This window comes from Gorilla gorilla, chromosome 4 (assembly GCF_029281585.2).
Source record: "Gorilla gorilla gorilla isolate KB3781 chromosome 4, NHGRI_mGorGor1-v2.1_pri, whole genome shotgun sequence".
Taxonomy (NCBI): domain Eukaryota; kingdom Metazoa; phylum Chordata; class Mammalia; order Primates; family Hominidae; genus Gorilla; species Gorilla gorilla.
Window position 1 is genome coordinate 177407686 of NC_073228.2, and position 19779 is coordinate 177427464.

Below are 19779 nucleotides of genomic sequence, written 5' to 3' on the forward strand. Positions count from 1 at the left end.
ACCACACGTCAGATATAACTGGCACCTGCCTTAAATGTGTGGCCAGTTTGCTTTAAAATTAGGGCACATGCTACCAAGCATCTTGCTGAATATGGCACTGCAGTCCTCATACAGGGGTATTCATGGTAAAGGTGGAAGTGGAGCCTTTGTCTTAACAGGGAACCAACTGAATTGGTTAAAATTCTGATCAGATTAGCAGCAATATGCAGTAGTAGACTCAACCAAGAATCACAGACTTAGTTTGACATAATCTTGGATATATTATCCAAGGCTTATTACACAGAGTATGTTCAGAGGCCTGGCAGCATCAGCATCACCTGGCAGCTTGTCAGAAACACTCACTCTTAGGTCCCACCCCAGAACTTCTTAATCAGAATATGCATTTTCCCTAAACCCCCAGGTGCTACTTCTGCACACACAAGGCTGACAAACACTGACAAACACCACGGACTACCTCAACTAAAGACCAGTGTCAGTAATGGCTCAGGGAGGAGAGAAACAGCCCGCTACTAGCTACACCTACTAGTTTCATAGTTTCAAGTTATATGTACCAATCTTCACTGCCAGTAGATCATGTGTGGTGTACAGAGGCAGAAGACAAAGGTTGCCCTTCACAGACCTGAGGTCTAAGCTTCAGCTGAAGCTTTGGAGTAAAAGTATCAAATGATTTTATTATGAAAGATAAGCCATTTATTGACCATTCACTTTTCTAAAAAAACACAAATGTGAGAATAAAATAAACATACCTAAGACTCACTGGCCCCTCCAGGACAGGAAGCAGCCCTGGACAGAGAGCAAACAAGTTTCCTTATGCCTAATGTCTGAACTTCTCACACATTCTAGGATTTCATGTTTCGTTACAAAGGAAACGAAAATGGCTAGAAGATTCATGTACAAGAAGGTCACAACTTTAAAGCTATCTGACGCTAATGACTTGTACAATCTGGTTTGCAAACTCTGAGAGACAGTATCAAATAAACACTGTCAAAGACTACTCCCAGCTAACCTTTGCTGTCATTTTTCTTTGAAATTATCTTTGGGACTGGCTATGTTCTCACTGTAGCTTCCGTTTATCCCACAGCACAAACCCTAAAGTCCATGCGCAGTCTCCATGTTCAAGTATAAAAGTCTGTTTCAGGACAACCCTGGGTTGCTGTAGTGTTTCTCTCTCTGTAGTGTCTACTTGGTGTCATGCCCTTGGACAGGCTGGCCAAATGGCAGCACAATGCAGGGGGTGACACGGTCAACTCTCCCACTGCCGAACTTGCTCCCCTTTCAATCTGGTCACTGCCCATGGTCAAGGTTGAAATCTTGAGATCAGCGACGACCTTGGCCTATCTTCAGTCTGAAGTTGCACTCTCATGTAACCGAATCCATTTCTTCACCAAAAATTAGCTTTCAAAAGGTGTCTGGCATATTCTAAAAAGGAAAGATAATCATATCAAAACGTTATTTATGGATAAGAGACTATATTCACTTTTTGTTCCTAAAGGAATTTACAATTAAAAAGAAAGACTTAAAATGAATGTTTTACACTCCATATTGGACTCAAGGGCTTCTCTCAATAGAGGAACAAAAAGACAGTCCTGATGCTCTTGCGTTGCTCATCACTGATGCTCAAAACGTCCTAGTCAATTCACCTCACTTACTGATTATAACAGGCATCTCAGAGAATCTTAAAAAGAACACCAAATCAGAATGAAGGGATAAAACATACCCCAACAGTCACCAACAATGGCTAAAAGTCCACCGCTAACTTCATCACTGCTCATACTAATGTCTCCCAAAACCTGCAAAAAGCATTCTTTTGTACATCTACAGCTGTTTAAAATTACATTTAATTCCAAATTTAATTTAAAAAGGGGGAGTGTTCCTAACAGAAGAATCCCATGGTAATTGATAGTGGTAAACAAACTCCTTCTAAATTCATGGAAATCGAGTCGCACTCAAAGCAGACTCTGAATCCCATTTAGGATATCACTTCAGAAGGCACTGCTTGATTTTAAATAAAATTGCAATTAAGTTAACTCATGTTAACTCATGTCCAGGAGAGACTCATTTAAACATTTCAGCAAAATAAGACTTTCATTTGAATCCCCTTTATGCACATCAATCATCCCAGCTGATTTCCAATGAAGCATCTATCCATAGCTTACATGTTTAGTGCTGGTGGAACAGAAAATCAGTCACTGACACAGGAAAATGCTACTAATTAGTTCTCAGTAAAAAGTGACTTATAACAGTAGGTGAAGTCCATCTGCAGTAAATACTTTCTGAATGATCCTCAATTATGGCCTACCCCATTCCTATCCATTTTACATATCTACAAGCCAGAGATGCATACTCCTGGACAGAAGATAGGATACTGGACCTTAGGAAGTGTCCTGAGATGGAGCTGGAGGGTCCTGGCCTTCGGGCTCTGGAGGGGGTGCTGGCACAGCTGCTTTTTTCTGGGCCGCCAGGAACTCATGAATTGCTCGTTCTATTTGTGGCCTGAAGATGTGGTTAAGTTTTGGATCCACCACCTGAGAAATAATCCTGTCTACTCCAGCTTCCAACATCCCTGACCTTGTGGAGACAAACAGATCATTCTGTTATTTAGTTCCTTTGGGATTCATCTTTAGCCCCAATAAGTGTCACGTGGGAGCCCAATAAATGTCCACCTTCAAAGCTACAGCCCTTCTAGGGAGTTTAGAGGTCAATCCACTTACCACATACAGCTCACGCTATTTTCACTTTTGAGGGGTAATTCTCAACCAGCAGCTGTTATTCCTACTGCACAATCTCACCCACAATCACCCAACCTTGTACAAAGGAATCAAAAACAAAACTAAGTGAGTTGCTCCAAAACAACAAACAAATGAAAGCACGGTGAGAAAGAGTTTGACACGTGTGGCACTGAAAAGCTTCCTCGTACTGTCAAAGCCAGTAAGCCGCGAATTGGACTCCATTTCCTTCAACATTTATTCTCTTAATAGCCTAAGCAGAAGTAGCTCCAGCAGCAACCTGTTTACTAATCCTCAAAATTTAAACAAGGCTGATCAGTCAGGGCTGGGAGTATTTACATCACCAGCAATTCACCATGGCCTTCAGCTGTAGCTGCTACCTGTAACACATAATAAGCAACTTGGAAGCAAACAAGAAATAGACAAATTAGTTCCAAGCTCCTAGAGGGCTAAATTACATCCCCAATCCTTTCTGAAGTAGAGCAAAAATCAGAGCATATCAATATCTATATTCAAACACTTGGGACAGGGTACTGGAAATGATGGTGAGAGGAAACAAATCATATTTGGACAGTCTGGAAAATAGCCCGTAAGGTTCAAAGTGAAGTGTTCTTCTCAAAGGACTGAAATATTCCAATACCATCACAAGCATGTGGGCAGGTTTTACTTATTTTCCCGTAGACTTGAGACTTCAGAGGCCATTTAAGCCTTCGGGTAAAAATAGGCTGGGCAGCAAGTGGGCAAGTGGTCTGTCAGGGTACAGCAAAGGAAAGACATGAGTAAATGTACATCATGACAAAAGATAAGAAACAGGCTGTGAACTGGGAAAGATGATTAGTGTGTAAAGTGCTCCCTGGATTCAACGGTAACTAACAGCTTATCGACAGGAAGCCTAGATGTAATTACACCACCACTAGTGCACTGAAGGGCACATTTTCAGGGAGACCAGGCATTAGACAGTATCTGCCCTTAGTGATGAGCATCGTTAAATACAGCAAAGTTAGCATCCGGCTATGGGATGCTAACAAAGCAAAGCCACCTCTCCTCAGTCACAAGTCAATACCTTTCCAACTTTACCAAACCACTTCCTGAGTCGGATTCACAGGGTCCTTTACCAGATGTAAAAGCTTGATATTATCAACTAAATGCCTGTGTCCCCCAGACTTCCTATGTTGAAATCTAATCCTTAATGTGATGGTCTTTGGAGGTAGGGCCTTTGGGAGGCGATCGGGTCATGAGGGCAGAGCCTCCGTGAATGCAATTTATGCCCTTACAAAAGGGACCCCAGGAAGTTAGCGAGCTCTCTTTCCACCACATGAGAAGAACAAGCAGTTGGCAGTCTGCTGCCTGCAAGAAGGCCTTCCCCTGAACCTGACCATGCTGGCATCTTGGTCTTGGACTTCTAGCCTCCAGAATGGTGAGAAGTAAATTTCCATTGTTTACAAGCCACCTAGTTTATGGCACCTTGTTAAAGCATCCCCAACTGACCAAAACCCCTGATCAGGGGAAACAAAGTACCAAGGGAGTGCAGCTCACTTTCCTGGAGATTCTTAAACTTTTGAGGAAAACATAAAATCTTGTCAGGAGCCCAATGTACAAGATGGAATAAACAAATATTGTACAGTTACAAGAGTTATTCGTCATAATTCAGTGCAATAGCACAGGCTAATTTCCTGTTAAACCCTCTAGGCTGTGGCACTGGGTTACAGCATCCGGGCCAGAACAGCCAGGCCGGTGAGCCAATGCTCTGAAGGCCTCCAGCGCCCATCTGGAGAGAGCACCTGGGGGCAAGCAGAAAGTCTGCGTTTCAAAACTCCAGTAGATTTTGCCTCAAATTCAAAATGCTAGCAAGAATTGTGGAGAAATGTCCCAGTATTAAAGCCAAGTTTATGTTTTCAGGTTAAACACATTCTAAGTCAAATCAAAAAGCAGGAAAAAAAAAAAAAAAAACAACTTCACAGAGGTGGTAAAACTATGAAGAGAGGAAATGATTAGCATAAAAGTCAGGAATATGGCAAACTTCCGAAAGGAGGAAGGTACGTCTGGAGCTAGGCTGTTTCGGGGGTGTGAGTCCATTTCTCGACCTGGGTGATCAAGGGATGTTCTAATTATCTGTTTCACTGAACTTCTGTGCACTTTTCGGTATTACAATTCCTACTAAAGAAATGCAAGAAGAAGCGCCACATGCATACCTCTAGAATGACATCCATGCTCATTACAGAAATCAAAGCAATGTTAACAGCCTTCATACAATCATGGCAACTTTCCAAATATTTCAAAATGTTCAGTGTTTTGATTTACTCAAGATAGGGTAAACACAAGTGACTTTAGCTGTGAAACAGGCTTTTCATGAGGATGAGTGATATATGTAAAGACCAGTGCCAGACATGTAATAAAGAGTTGCTCAGTAAGGGGCAGCTACTGTCCCCTTCTTTCTGAAAGAGCCTGGTGCCACCAGTCTGCTCTCTGGAGAAAGGGAAAGGCACTCGGTACTGACTCCAGAATGACAAGGCACTGGGCATCTTCTGCTATCAGGCTTCTTCCCAGCATTCAGCCATAATGGAAGTACTAGCTTGTTAGTAAAACACTTTAAAAAACTTTAAAAATCTTAAAATCGCTGCATATTCACAGGAAGTTGTGAAGAAGAGTCCAGGGAGTTCCACACGCACCCTTCACCCAGCCAGCTCTAATGTCAGCACCTTGCATAACTAGTGCAATATCAAAACCAGGAAAATGACACTGGTCCAACCCAGACCTTATTTAGTCTTCAGTTACACTTGCACTTATTTGTGTGTGTAGCTCCGTGCGACTTTACCATACGAGCTGTTGCACGTGAGCACAGCACAATTCAGTGACACTTAACTGCACCATTGCAAGTTCCCCCTTGTGCTACCACTTTCAAGTCACACTCACCCCCTCCTCCCATCCGTAACCCCAGGCAATCACTAATGTGTTCTCCCATTTCTGTACCCTCCTCCACCTCCACTTTTGTGCGTCAATAAGCTATCAATAGCACCTTTATTAACTAAGGTTCAGTTTGTTACTGTGAAGTACGATACTTATAAGACTATGCCTTCCTGAAAGCTGTCACCATTACACTTTAGAGGTGGCAGTCCTCGTGGACTCAAAGAATTTATTTAATTCACATTCACCTGTGAGAATAAAGATCCAACTCCTCTTGCCCAAGATCCAAACCCTGATATCTTGGTATAAAACTCACATATATGTTTGGACGACACTGAAACTTCAAAGAGCAGGGAAAATGTCTCACGATTTGGAATGTCTTTTGATGCACCCAGTAGAGATGCACACAGGAGGCCTTCACAGGCTGCAGAAACTGGAATTTCAACTGAGTACTTTGCTTCCTTTAACCTTAATTATAATAAAGGAGCAGACTGCTGCAACTCCTAAGTGATACTTGATATAAAGTCCCATCAACCTTGACTAAACAGAGACCTCAACCTTCTTGTGCATCACACTTGTGATGACTGCCTTTTCAAAAGCTTTAAATTCTGCTTACTTACTGAACCACACTCTGCCTCAGACCATTTCGCAATTGGTTTTTGTTCATCGTAGGATTCCATTCCTGCTTGTCCAGATGTGTTGACACAAAATTATCCACTTTCTGCCTCAGGTTTTGGTAAGCTGGCTAAAATGTTAAAAAGAGGAGGCAAGGTCAGAAGTTATATGCACCAAAGTTTTGAACTTAGTCCCTCAGAACACGGCTTTTCACAGAAACGTTATGAAGTCTAAATACACTTCCACTGTGCAAGAAGATCACCATGCAGCGTGGCAGTCAGGAATTAATGGTTAACACAAGTGCCCACTTGATGGTGGGTGGGCACAATGCCAGGCGCTTTACTTATATTATTCCATTTGCTTTTAAGTAACTCTACATGCAGCAGGCCTGACATCAACCCACAGCCTGGACCCACACCTGGGCAGCCTGCAGCCAAGCCACCAGCTGAAGCCTTCCTAGCTCAGCTGAACTTTGGTAGACCTGCCGCCCCATGAACACGTGAACAAGTGCTGGTTATAAGCTGCTGAGATTCAGTTTGCTATGCAGCATTACTGCGGCAAAGTTTGCTAACAGTCAGGGAAATGAAGTTGACAAAGGAACCAGCAGGCCTCAATTCCATGACTAGCCTCTTCCAAAAGGTTGAGAGAGCAAACTCAAAGACTCCACTAAACCTGGAAAAGAGAAAGGCAAGGAAATGGGGGCATAGGAGTAAAATTCACAGATACCATGTGCCATCTGCCTAGTAACGCCTTCTTTCTAGTAACTGTCTTCCTCTCTTCACAAGGGTAGGGCAGAGGGTGCCACAGGAGTGGGTGCCTGAGCCACGCTAAGACAATGCAGACATTCCCTGGGATTTCCCAGATTGGAGCTGACAGCCTCTCTCTAGAGGAAGAAGCTGTAAAATGTAATCAAGAGATACTAGTAACCAAATGGATGACTCCACTCTGAACCAACAGTAAAACATATCAACAGAGATGAAAGACAGAACGAATGGGGAATATCTGGTTCCAAACGCACGCCTACCACCCTCTGGGAGAGTTTGTTCGTTCAATCCCTCCCTGGATTCCATGAGACAATAGATTCTCCCTTTGCATAAAGCAGTTAGGATTATTTTTGTCCCTTGTAAGCATAAATCCTGATACCATACCGTCTACTCAAAATAACTCACCTGGTTTGAGATGATATGAACTGTTTACTGAAAAAGGACAAAGGACAGTGAACATCACCACCAAAACATGTAACAAACCCAGGCGATACAGAATCATCTCAGTTCAAGAAGTCAAAGGAACTCATGAGCCCACTCATAACGTTTTACTGTACTACCAACCCCTCCACCTGTTCACTTATCAGTTCAAAGTAAATTACAGTGCAAAGTAAATTACAGACATCTGTTCAATTTCCCCTAAATACTTCAGCAGCCTGGGGTGGGGCCCAAAACGTGCATTTCTAACAAGTTCTCAGGTGATGCTGATGTTAATCCAAGCACCACGCTTTGAGAACCACTGGGCTGAAGCAACAGAGGTCTCAGATAAGATATGCCTGAAAAAACACTATCTTCAAGAACTAAAACAACCTGGAATTCTCAGAATGAACAGCTAAGGAGCTGTACATGGGAAGGTTCCAACCACTCTCCCTCACCAGCCGCTCAAGACGGTAGTCCCCTCCCCCTCAGGGGATACGTTCCAAGACCCCCAGTGGGTGCCTGAAACCTCAGGTAGTACTGAACCCTATATACACTATGCATGAATGTCTTTGAGGGCCATTATGAAGTAAAATAAGGGCTACCTGAGCACAAGTACTTCCATACCGCAACAATTGGGTAAATGAAACCGCAGAAAGCAAAACCTTGGATGGGGCGGGCTACTGTAGTCGCTTTTGTTTTAAAATCACACACAAAACCTAACGGAATATAAGAAATATGAATGGAGAACTTGTCCTAGGAAAGGTGAAAGCTCTGTCAATACAGATCTGGGATGTATATGTATTAAATTACTTTGTTTCAAGGACAGACTTCTAGTTGGGCTTTTCATCTTGGAGAAGGAACAGTGTATACCACTTTCTCTCTCTACATCCGTATTTACCACCTGGTTTATTTACATGTCAGTTTTCTAACCTAGACTATAAGTTTTGAGGATGGGGTAGTGACTTATTCCTGTAATCACACAGCTTGGCAACTAGAGGCCAATAAACGTTCAACGAATAAACAGACTACGTTTTTCTCTATCTTAAGGTCTAATTCTAAGCTCACGATCTTGCTTGTGAGGTAAGCAAAATGTTTCCATGACAGGCTCTGGTGGGAGAAATCACTACCCTGCAGGAGTCCAGTGACAGGGTCTCCTAACCTACAACCACAGTCGTGGTTAGACAAGTTTTGAAAACGAAGAAAATGAACATTCCAGCAACTACTGTATGTCTGATACTTAACACCCATTATTTCATTGAATCCAAACCACCCTGACGAGTAGGTGAAGTGAAATAGCGTTTTACTGGTGGGACTGACCAATGGCATTAGGATCTAAACTAGGCACCAAATCTCCTTTAATCAATGATGAAGTGCAAAATAAGGGTGCTGTTTCTACAATTTATCTTAATTCAACGCCGTACTAGTCTGCAAAACAATGAGCTAGAGAAAAGGAATAAACAGCTATAAAATGGTGATGACTGTGTGTTCAAATCATTGTGTTTAATGCCAGCTTCTCAGTGGTGAGTACGGAACAGGTGGAAATTCTAAAGCACGCTTGCTTATCTACTTGGTTTCGAAGTTTGTTATTAAGGGCCTCAGAGGAGTTCTATCTTGGGAATGATACGGTCTAGGCTCTAAAACCCACATTGAAACCCCAAGTTCGGAGAAGGAACTGGGTAAAATCACAACTAGTAGTAAATGTATCAGGCAGGAACCCACGTGTGCATCGCTCAGAGAGCTCTCCGTACTGCCCCAAGCGGTGTAAGACCTCACTGCTGAGATTTCTAAGCTATCTTTTGTTTTGCTCTCGGCTTTCGAAAATCAAAGCTGCCACCCGGCGGCCTCACGTGCAGCCCCGCTCCCCAACGCCCAGGCGGCCGCAGCTACCTTGGTGTCCACGTCGGCCAGGCAGTCCCGGCGGAAGCTGTCAAAAAGGCCCCGGCTCTTGAGCTGCTCCACGATGAGAGCGATGAGCTGCGGGTCGCCGGGAGGCAGCGAGGCCGGGTTGATGGGGCCACCGCCCCCGCTGGCCCCAGTAGCGCCAGTCGCTGCTCCGGCAGAGGCCTGGCTAGTTCCGCCGCCGCCCACCGCGCCAGTTCCCCCGCCGCCGCCGCCGTCCGCCATGGCTGCGCCCCGGGCCCACAAGGGAGAACGACTATAGCTTCTTGTCCAGGACAGAAGGCCTAGAACGTGTAGAGGTGGTGAAGGGGGCGGTGAAGGAGGAGGGCCCCAAGGCGGCAGCGGCGGAGGTGACGGTGGTGGTGGTGGTGGTGGTGGCGGCGGCGGCGGTGGCGATGGCGGCGGGGGCGGTGGTGGGGGCGGCGGCGGCGAAGGCTCCTTCTGATACAGCAGAGGTTGTGGTGGACGCGGCAGAAACGGCCTGCTCGATTCCAGGCGCACCCCAGATGGCGTCAACGTTGACCTTTGCATTGTGGGGCGGGAAGTTTTCTGTGGCCATCTCCGGCGTTCTTTATAGGCAGCGGCCTAGCCGAGAGAAACTGCAACTCCCGGCAGGGTTCGGGCTTGCTCGTCGCGATTTCGCGGGGCAATATGGGAACTGTAGGCGCAGGCCTCGTGATCGCTGCAACCCGCCAGGCCTTCCCCGCCCACTCTCTGCTGACTTCCCATTCAATCAACACGTCCCAGCAGTGCCTGATTATAACAGTCATCTGTGGAGCTGATTAAAAGTATAGATTACCAGAATTATTTCTTAAAGATTTTTATCCAGTATTTACGGGTCGAGACCTAGCAATCTGTGCTTTAGCATGCACTCCCACGTCCTTCTTGAACAACATGTTCTGGGAAATTCCGGAAACAGTGGAACAGTCAAACTTCTATTGTTCAGAAATTTGTGAGTTTCCCTCCTTTTGGTTTTAATAGCAATGCATACTCATTTTAGAAAATTGGAAAATAACGGAAAAGTGTGAAGAAGAAAATAAAAGTTTTCCTTAAGTCTGTCTTATATGTGTGTGGATTTCCTCCCAAATATTAAATATTGTCAATAATAGGCCAATATTGAATAATTGAAAAGTGTCAGGCGTGATGCTATGCACTTTCCACGCACTTCTTCACAATAATTTAAAAAAGCAGATACATAATACTATTATTGCTATTTACAGACGTAGAAATGGAGGCAGAAGAAAGTTGGTTAACCTAATCACATACCTAGAGGTAGAAAAGTAGGATTTGAACCCAGGTTTTGAGGATCTAAATCTTGCATTTTAGCCTGAGGTATCCTGAGAGCTAGTTGGTATCCCACAATAGGTAAGGCTTTATATCCTGATTTTTTTAAGTAGCCACAATTCACCATTGGAATCCTATAGCTGCCACCATTATCCTCTCTTCCCTTCATCTTTTGCCTATTGTTAGCTCAGCTCCACCTCCCAACCTCAGCAATTATGTCTGCTATTGTTATTTCCTCATCTTACACAAGCAGCGGAGGGGATGTAAATAGCAAATTCTGCAATATCCTTGGCTCCTGCGAAGATGCAGAATTGGCAAAGATCCAGGATGTTCTCCACACCAATATTTAGTACTCAAGACAGTTTAATTTTTTTTTCTTTTTTTTTGAGACAGAGTCTCACTCTGTCGCCCAGGCTGGAGTGCAGTGGTGCAATCTTGGCTCACTGCAGCCTCCGCCTCCTGGGTTCAAGCAATTCTCCTGCCTCAGCCTCCCGAGTAGCTGGGATTACAGGCGCATGCCACCATACCTGGCTAATTTTAGTATTTTTAGTAGAGATGGGGGTTTCACCATGTTGGCCAGGCTGGTCTTGAATTCCTGACCTCAAGTGATCTACCCGCCTCAGCCTCCCAAAGTGCTGGGATTACAGGTGTGAGCCACCACACCTGGCCAAGAGAATTTAAATTAACCCTCAAAAGAAACATTCAGGTGTTGGATTATACTCATCCTCTAACACCAGCTCAATCATTCACAATGGGTCAGTTAATGACAAACATTCTCTCTTAATAGCTCACCATCCTTGAGATTACCTAATGTCTGTTCCTACTGGTTGACTCTACACTGATCACTCACCTTTAGCCCCAGGAGAAGCCCAGTTCAGGCTGCCTCAGCCCCAGGTTCTTTCTTCTCCAAGCCCTTGATCACTCTGACTGGTCCCTTCTCCATTTTTGGCACCCCACATCTTACTCTCCTTCCTCAGGGGAAATTCTTCTGACCCCTAGATCCAATGAGGTATTTCCTCCATGCTACAGACACTCAAAGCCTCATTTTTTGTAGCAATTATTATAATTGGAAGTGAATGATTTACAGACAAATTGGCCACCTGAGTCCCCTGATAGGGTGTAATATTTAGAATGGGGACCACGACTTGTTCATCACTGTGTCTCCAGCTCTTAGCACGATAGTTCTTAGCTCAAAGAGAATGTATAAATTCCTGTCTGTTTCCTAAAGCTGTGGGATAGCATCACAGAGTGCGTGGGTAGGATTATGTGTAGCCATAATCTTCAGAAAAGAAGGAGCATTCTAGCAGGAGATGATGGATGAATCTGTCATGACTTAAATAGGTAAGTGATCCTGGAGATTGTCTGCACTTGGTTCACACTTGACAATTTCACTGTCTGTCATGGGGACCTGTGTCTTGGTTGCTGGGTCTCTGAACGTTGACAAGAGGCTGCATTCTGTATCCATGACCTTCCCTTTGGAATCGAAGTAAATGATGAGGGATAAAAGCGGAAGGGGATGAGGAGTGAAGATGATCAAGCCGAAGGGAGGCTTATTATTTATCCAAACCGTGGAATAGGAGGCCTCCACAACATCCAAAATGTATTCTTCCTGTCAAGAGACATGTAATACACACCAGCAGTCATCAGAGAGCGCCATTGCTGTATTAATAATCCAAAACATTCGGAAATGGCTGTGCGGAACATTGTTTTAACTTTGGCTTAGGTAGTAATCTGGTTTTCAGGTATCCTTCATGTAGCAAATTGTTGTTGCTTCTCAGTATTAAAACTTGTCTGTAATAAGTTGCCCGACCCCAAAGAATTACACATTTTAGGTGCTGGAATATTTTTTGTTGAAGGCTACATGAAAAAGTAGAACTTCCACAAGTCCAAATCTAGACCTCACAGAAACTGGAAAAGAAATGAGATCTATCGTTTGCCAAGGGAGATATAAGAAAGTAGTCAAATGTATGGACTTTTTGCATCAGGTGACACTGGACTGGAATCCCAGCTGGCAAAGCTGGATCATTCCTCTGAACCTTAGTTTCCCTAGGACAGTGGAGAGGCTTAAGTGCCATTTCGGCAATCCATTTTAGCACAATTCCTGGTCTTTAGCAAATGTTTAATAAAATATTATCATCATGAATTTACATTTGGGTCGGGAGGTGATTTAATTAACTTCTATTTCTCCTCTTAGCCTCTAAATTCCACAAAGGCAGGGATTGTCCATTTCAACCATCATTGCATCCCTAGCACCAAGAACAGTGCCTGGGACATCAGGCTCTCCACAAATATATGATGGATGAATGAAAAACAATAAAGGATGAGTGAATGGGAAATTTACTCTTCTAGGTATAGGATAAGGCCATTTAAGACTTTTGATAATGCCCTGGACCAAATGTCAGAATATAGTCAATATTCAGAGGGGTCAAGTACAATCTAGGAATCTGTCCATAATATATGACTAAACTGGACTAAGAGTCTGGGGCTTGGAGCAGGCCCAAGGTTAGAAGATAATCTGGGAGTTACCTTGGTAACCTTCCGACCTTCTAATCGAAGATCCTGGTCCTGAAGCGAGAGCATTCCAGAGCCCTAAGACTGAGCCCAGGGCTGCATTTAGACACCACAGCTGCTTGGGGTAGACTAGTTATTGGTCCTTATTTGTGATCATGAGGTGGCTCTTTTTCTTCTTACCTATGTATATATTCATCCAAGGAGTCTTGCCAATTCTTAGTCTGGACAGCTGTTCATTTCTTAATTAACAGCATCCAGAGTTTCTTGAGATTGCCTTGTCTATAGCATTTTGGCTACATCTGCACCATCTGATCCCTGCTTTTTTGTTGTTGTTGTTTGTTTCCTTTTGATGTTTTCCAGCATCTCTAATGATAGATTGGATCTGATACGCATTAAGAAGAAAAACAGGGGCCGGGCGCTGTGGCTCACGCCTGTAATCCCAGCACTTTGGGAGGCTGAGGCGGGCAGATCATGAGGTCAGGAGATCGAGACCATCCTGGCTAACATGGTGAAACCCCGTCTCTACTAAAAATACAAAAAATTAGCCGGGTGTGGCGGCGGGTGCCTGTAGTCCCAGCTACTCAGGAGGCTGAGGCAGGAGAATGGCGTGAACCTGGGAGGCGGAGTTGGCAGTGAGCTGAGATCGCGCCACTGCACTCCAGCCTGGGCGACAGAGTGAGACTCTGTCTCAAAAAAAAAACAAACAAAAAAACAACAAAAACAGGGCTTTAATAAACAGGAATCCCCAGCACCAAGCAACACTACTAGCATCTCTCCAACCAAATACGCATCTTGGACAAGATTTCATGCTACAGTGTTTTTAACACATTGTCATGTCAAATTATTATTAATAAAGGATGTGTAGTGAAAGAAGAAACCTGATACAATACAGAGAAAAAGGTGAGACATTTGGATTTTGGGTTACATTTGGATCCAGCCTCTCTGCTTATTGGCTGTGTGACCTAGGGCAATCCATTAGCCAGTCTGAGCCTCCATTTGCTCATCTGTAAAGTGGGGATAGTAATACCTGCCTTGAAGAACTGTCACAAAAATTAGAGACAATATCTGTGTAGAACCTGACACAGAGTAGGCCCTCAATAGCTAATAACTAATAATGTGGACTTGATACAACAACCCAATGTATTTAATTGTAGCCTGTTATTGGGCAGAAGTCTTGGCTAATGTGTATCTAGAGTTAACACTAATAAATGTATTAGTTTGATAGTTTCAATCTTATGTTGATGTAGGGATTGACTCAGCCAGTCTCTAAAGTGGTGGACTCAGTGAAGCCAAGTTCATGGCCAAATCCTGCATGCTACTGCTGCTGGGTCTGGATCCATCCTCTACCTCTGTCTTCACACTTCATGTTCTCTAGCAACACTTCCTCTGCCCCCAGTTACTTCTAGTTGCCTACCCAATATCCATTTCCCCTAATTTATAAATACGATCCAATTTTGTTTGGGGCTGCAGCATGTCTGGCTAAAGTATATACATCTGTGATTTCCTTGTTGCTAAGAGTGACCGTACGGCCCAATTCTGGCTGAGGAGAGAGAAACTGAGGGTTTCTGGGAAAGCTTTGCCTTGCTGATAGAAGCACCACTCCTTCCTGCTGTAGCATCCTTCCTTCTTCCTGCAGGGAGGTTCTGCACTCAAGAACCAACACCCTGAGGGTTATTTGGGGCCATGTTACTAGTTCCGGCCAAAGAGTTGTGAGCAGAAGTGACTTGTGTCACTTCTAGGCCAGGCCATTTTCATACCAACATGAGACCTCCCAGAGCTCTCTTTCCACCTGCCGTGGTAACCAGGAAAATTTGAGATGATGGCTAATCTATCATCCTGGGCCTCAAAGTGAGGTGATGTGGAGGAGAGGCCCCAGATAACCCGACATGTAACATGAGTGAGAAAGAGACCTTTTGTTTTAAGCCACTGAGATTTGGAGTTGTTTTTGACTGTGGCGTAACCTAGCCTATCCTGCCTGATAGAACCCTGAGCACGTTCCTCCACTAAAGCCATCACTTTTGGAATGACCAAATATGAAAGCTAATGAGTGAATAAATGCATGAGTGAATCAAATTTCTTCCCCAGGGCCCTGTGCCTTCAGATGATTTCTTTTTTTTTTTCTTTTTTTTTTTTTTCGCAACGGAGTCTCGCCCTGTCGCCCAGGCTGGAGTGCAGTGGTGTGATCTCGGCTCACTGCAAGCTCCGCCCCTCCAGGTTTAAGCAATTCTCTGCCTCAGCCTCCGGAGTAGCTGGGATTACAGGCGCGTGCCACCATGCCCGGCTAATATTTTGTATTTTTAGTAGAGACGGGGTTTCACCATCTTGGCCAGGCTGGTCTTGAACTCCTGACCTCATGATCCACCTGCCTTGGCCTCCCAAAGTGCTGGGATTACAGGTGTGAGCCACCGCACCCGGCCCAGATAATTTCTATGAGTGACTATAAGTCAACCTAGTTTACTCTATATCTCTTTGAGACAGCTTAGGTCAGTCCTTCTTTAACTTTGGTGTTTGTTGAAATTCCCTGAGGACGTCGTCAAAACATACAGGTGCTCAGTCATCCTGCCAAACCCACAGAATGGATCTGTAGAGACAGGCCATGGCCGTTTACATTTTTAAGCAAGTTTTCAAGGGGGTTCTGAGAGTGGGCCAGGGTGGGGAACTGTTGTTTCTCTGGGTAGAAACATCAGATCCATCAACGGAGCAGAAAGAGAGATTATTTTCAGCATGTGGGTTTCTGGAAATCATTTTCTCCTCAACTCCTACCCCCATCCTTCCTGCTTGTTTCTGGCTGGCCACTTCTGCCTAAAACTGAATACCTTTGGTAAAGATTTACTTGAATGCAAAGGTCAAGCTCTACGACCTTTGTTGGCAATGTATCCTCTCTGGCCTTTGCACCTCTTGCCTGTAAAAGAAAGGAGTTGAAACAGGGTGATCAGAAGAGCAGTAGATCTGTGAGAGACAACATTGAACAATCTAACAATTCCACTGCTGCCATGCATACAATACAGTGTGATGAGTGATTGTGCTACTTCTAAGATAATGAAGAATATATATATATATATATATATATATATATATATATATATATATGTTTTTTTTTTTTTGAGGTGGAGTCTCACTCTGTCGCCCAGGCTGGAGTGCAGTGGCACAATCTCGGCTCACTGCAACCTCCACCTCCCGGGTTCAAATGATTCTCCTGCTTCAGCCTCCTGAGTAGCTGGGACTACAGGCACACACCACCACATCTGGCTAATTTTTGTATTTTTAGTAGAGACAAGGTTTCACTATATTGGCCAGGATGGTCTTGATCTCCTGACCTCGTGGTCCACCTGCCTCACCCTCCCAAAGTACTGGGATTACAGACGTGAGCCACCGCACCCAGCCAATATGTATTATGTGTATAAATTCACGTGTGCTGCACGCCCTGGGGCATAATGATGGGACAAAGTTTAAAGCTGCAGACAAATGTCTCCTTTGCTCCTGCCAATATTTATCTGCAATTGCATGTTTAGCGTTATTTGGAGAGAATATCTAAATCTGAGGACTCTGGACCGTGAGGCCCAGGGGAATAGCTCTCCTGCCATCCAGTCTCATCCACCTACTTCCCATATCCTGTGCCAAGAGAGCACAGGGAAGCCTAGCTCTGGGTGTCTGGGTGTGGCTCAGGTGTGGCTGGGTGTAGCTTAGGTACCACCTCTCTGTGGCCAGGCTGTGTCAGAGGCAAGCAGAAGTATCTGAGCTGATGCTCGTGGGAATCCCTTTCATTTCCGAGGGTTGAGCAGGCCCCAGCATGTGCTGGATGTTTCTGAAAATGCAGCTGAAATCCTAGAGATTCAGGGGATGGGGAGAGGAGAACAGCAGATGGTGCCAGCCAGGGGAAGGGAAGTAATATTTATTACGCACCTTCTACATACCTGGTCCTTACCCTCCTTACTCCCATCACCTCTAGTTGAGACAAAAGCTCTGCAAGGCAAACAGATGTTATTCCCATTTTACAGATGAGAAGACTAAGGGGCAGAGAAGGGACATCAGTTGCCTGGTGTTGAAGCCAGGGTTCAAACAAGACTGCCTGATACCTAAAGCCTGGGTTCCTCCTGCTATAACATATCAGGAGAATTGTGGCCTTCAGAGACAGGTCTGAGGTAGAATCCTGGCCCCACCGCCAGGAGAGGTTATCTCTCTTCTTGGAGCCTCTTTCCTTGTGTGTGACATGAGGACAATAATAGAACCTACATCACAGAGATGCTGTGAGAATTATATGGGACAATGCCTGGTAAGGGCCAGGCTCTAGACCATGCTCCCATGATGATTCTAGAAAGAAAAGGGACTCAGCTGTGGTGATTTGCTGTAGAGGGGAGGGGCCATGCCGGGGTGAGGAGGGACATGTGTATAGATTTTATGACTCCTGAGTTCAGAAAGCTTTCTCAGGGCACAGGTGGCTGTTGTTGAATGCAGCCAGCCCTCCCAGGGGCCAGGGCGAAGTCCCACAGAGATGTGTAATAGCTGCGTGGGCAGCATGGGAGGCATCTGATGTCGTGTCTGTCTCAGCATCAGGGTAGTGACGTCTCTACAGGATCTCCAGTGGTGTGATGTGGGTGCGGATCCTATCCCTGTAGTCTCTCAGCCTGGATCTCTGGCCTTCCCAGAGATCTTGAGAGTCACTCATATTCTATCCTGCATACCTTTGCTGCTTAAAGTTGCCAGAATTCATTTCTGTTACAACTAAGAACCTTTCCCGGGTAAGTATGTGGAGGAAGGAGTGGCTCAGGGTCCCAGGAAGAAGGAAGAGTTTGAGCAAAAGCTCAGAGGCTTGAAGGGTATGAATATATTCTGAAAAGGTGGGGCCGGTCCCATGAGCTGCATGGAGGTTGCAGAGCATGTGTTTGAGATAGGGTGATGAAGTAGCCTGGGACCTCAAATGCTGCAATTTCAGAGATTGAATTTGACCTTGGGGTAAAGACAATGCTTTTCAATAGGGCAGGAGCAGCATAGTATACAAAATTTACAAAGATTCTTCTGGGACAGCACGGAAGTGTGAGTGGATGGGGTGACACTGGAGGCAGGGAGACCAGAGAGGGGGCTGCAGGGATCATCTCATGGGGCGGGTGTTGGCTAGGGCATCACTGCTCCTTGAGATCTGGCTCAGCCTGCTCACTGCCTCCCAACCTACCTCTCCCCATGGCCATCCTAGGTCCTGCAGAAGGCCAATCCTGACCCCCCTCCATGATTTCTTCAAATTCTTCACCTCTGCATTGAAGTCCTGCCTCTGCTGTATTCTTTTTAATTTAGGGGCTTTTATATGAATCTCAACACCTGGATTATTTGGTACTGATTGACTTTCTGAAGGTATCAGAGGAGGGACTGATGTTTCAGCCACACTAAAAACAAATAAGCAAGAGGCAAATTGTACTTTCAACCTTGTTCTTAGAGGACATTCCATGTCCCAAGGGACCCATAGTCAGCCTCCCACCCACTCACTATCCAGCTCACAGTGCCTCGCTTCCCCCGGATCTTCTTGGGGACACACCCTGGCCTGTCATCTCTCTGCAACCAAAACAAAGTGTGGGCCCAAGAAGCCTGTGGATATTCTAGGCATCCTGGCTCCTGCTGCCTGTCAGACAGTTACAAGAAGAGGATTTATTTCCAGAGGGAGCCTGGGGCTACAGTGAAGCACCCATCTTCCTTGGGAGACAGTGGCTCAGGAGCCTGTAGGCAGGAAAAAGGCTGCCTGCCTGAGCTCCAAGAGGCTGGGCTTGGCTCCCAGCTCCCCTTACTCTGGGCCCTCCAGTGCTTCATTCGTGGGCTGTGCTTCCAACATCTGCTGCTGCCACTTGCAGTTTGAGCAGAGTGTCTTCTGGGGCCACACCCCAAAGTAAGGGTTTCCTCTAGCCCCTAGGTGCTGCTAGATACATGTACAGTTCTCAGGGGCTCAACCAGGAATGCAACTCTGCTCTCCTACCTCCATTTCAGTGCTCTGTCTTCTGTTCCCTTTCCAGGTGGGCTTTGATTGGCAGGCCCCATTCAGTGGACCCTGGGCATTGTCAACACTACTTGCCAGATTTCCCCAGCTCTCTGCCCTCCAGATCTGAGGCAAGACAGCACTTGCTGGCCCCAAGGCAGGGACATGTGACTAGGTCTGGCCAGTGAGCCATGTGTGGAAGTGACGTATGTCACTTCTGGTCGGGAGCCTGTAATTGCTGCTCTAATCACCCCTTCCCTCTGCCATGGTGACTGTGGGAAATATTTGAGATCAGGCGGCTCCAGCAGCCTGAGGTCTGAGTTAAGAAAGTCCTGGAATGGAGCCCCTTGCTGGACATGTAGGCGTGACCCAGAAATAACCCTTGGTTGTTTTTAAGCCCCTCAGATTTGAGATGTTTTTCTTACTACAGCATTACTGAGCCTAACCTGATTGATATGTGCACATTTGCCTGAGATTTGGTTGCCTGGCATCTCAACTCTCAGTGCCCTTCCTATTTGGGGGGAACTCTGTACCCCCTGAGGCTTGTTAGGTGGCAGAGCCTTCCTATGGGTAGAGAAAATACCAGATACCCACTTTCCCAGCCTCCTTTGCAGCTCTGTGCACAGCCATGGCCAGAAGGGACAGTGCTCCAGCTGCAATGATAGGGGGCCTGTGTTTGTAGCAGCTGCAGCAATGA

The 19779-nt window shown here is 45.4% G+C and overlaps 1 protein-coding gene across 1 annotated transcript; it reads right to left on the reverse strand.

The window, feature by feature from the left end:
- Positions 1 to 667: 667 nt before the first annotated feature.
- BOD1 (biorientation of chromosomes in cell division 1) lies at positions 668 to 9924 on the reverse strand. Its single transcript, XM_004043020.5, has 4 exons — positions 9317 to 9924; positions 6251 to 6375; positions 2372 to 2568; positions 668 to 1419 (listed from the first exon to the last, which is right to left on the reverse strand). Exons 1-3 carry the CDS (start codon positions 9857 to 9859, stop codon positions 2373 to 2375), a joined length of 864 nt encoding a protein of 287 aa, XP_004043068.2. The 5' UTR covers positions 9860 to 9924; the 3' UTR covers positions 668 to 1419; position 2372.
- Positions 9925 to 19779: the final 9855 nt, after the last annotated feature.

Excerpts from the sequence above, each read along its gene's own strand:
- BOD1 (XM_004043020.5), bottom strand. The coding sequence starts at position 9,859 with ATGCAAAGGTCAACGTTGACGCCATCTGGGGTGCGCCTGGAATCGAGC. Across the intron at positions 6,376-9,316 it reads TGGCCGACGTGGACACCAAG|CCAGCTTACCAAAACCTGAG; the intron begins GTAGCTGCGGCC and ends TTAACATTTTAG. Across the intron at positions 2,569-6,250 it reads CTGAGGCAGAGTGTGGTTCA|GTCAGGGATGTTGGAAGCTG; the intron begins GTAAGTAAGCAG and ends TGTCTCCACAAG.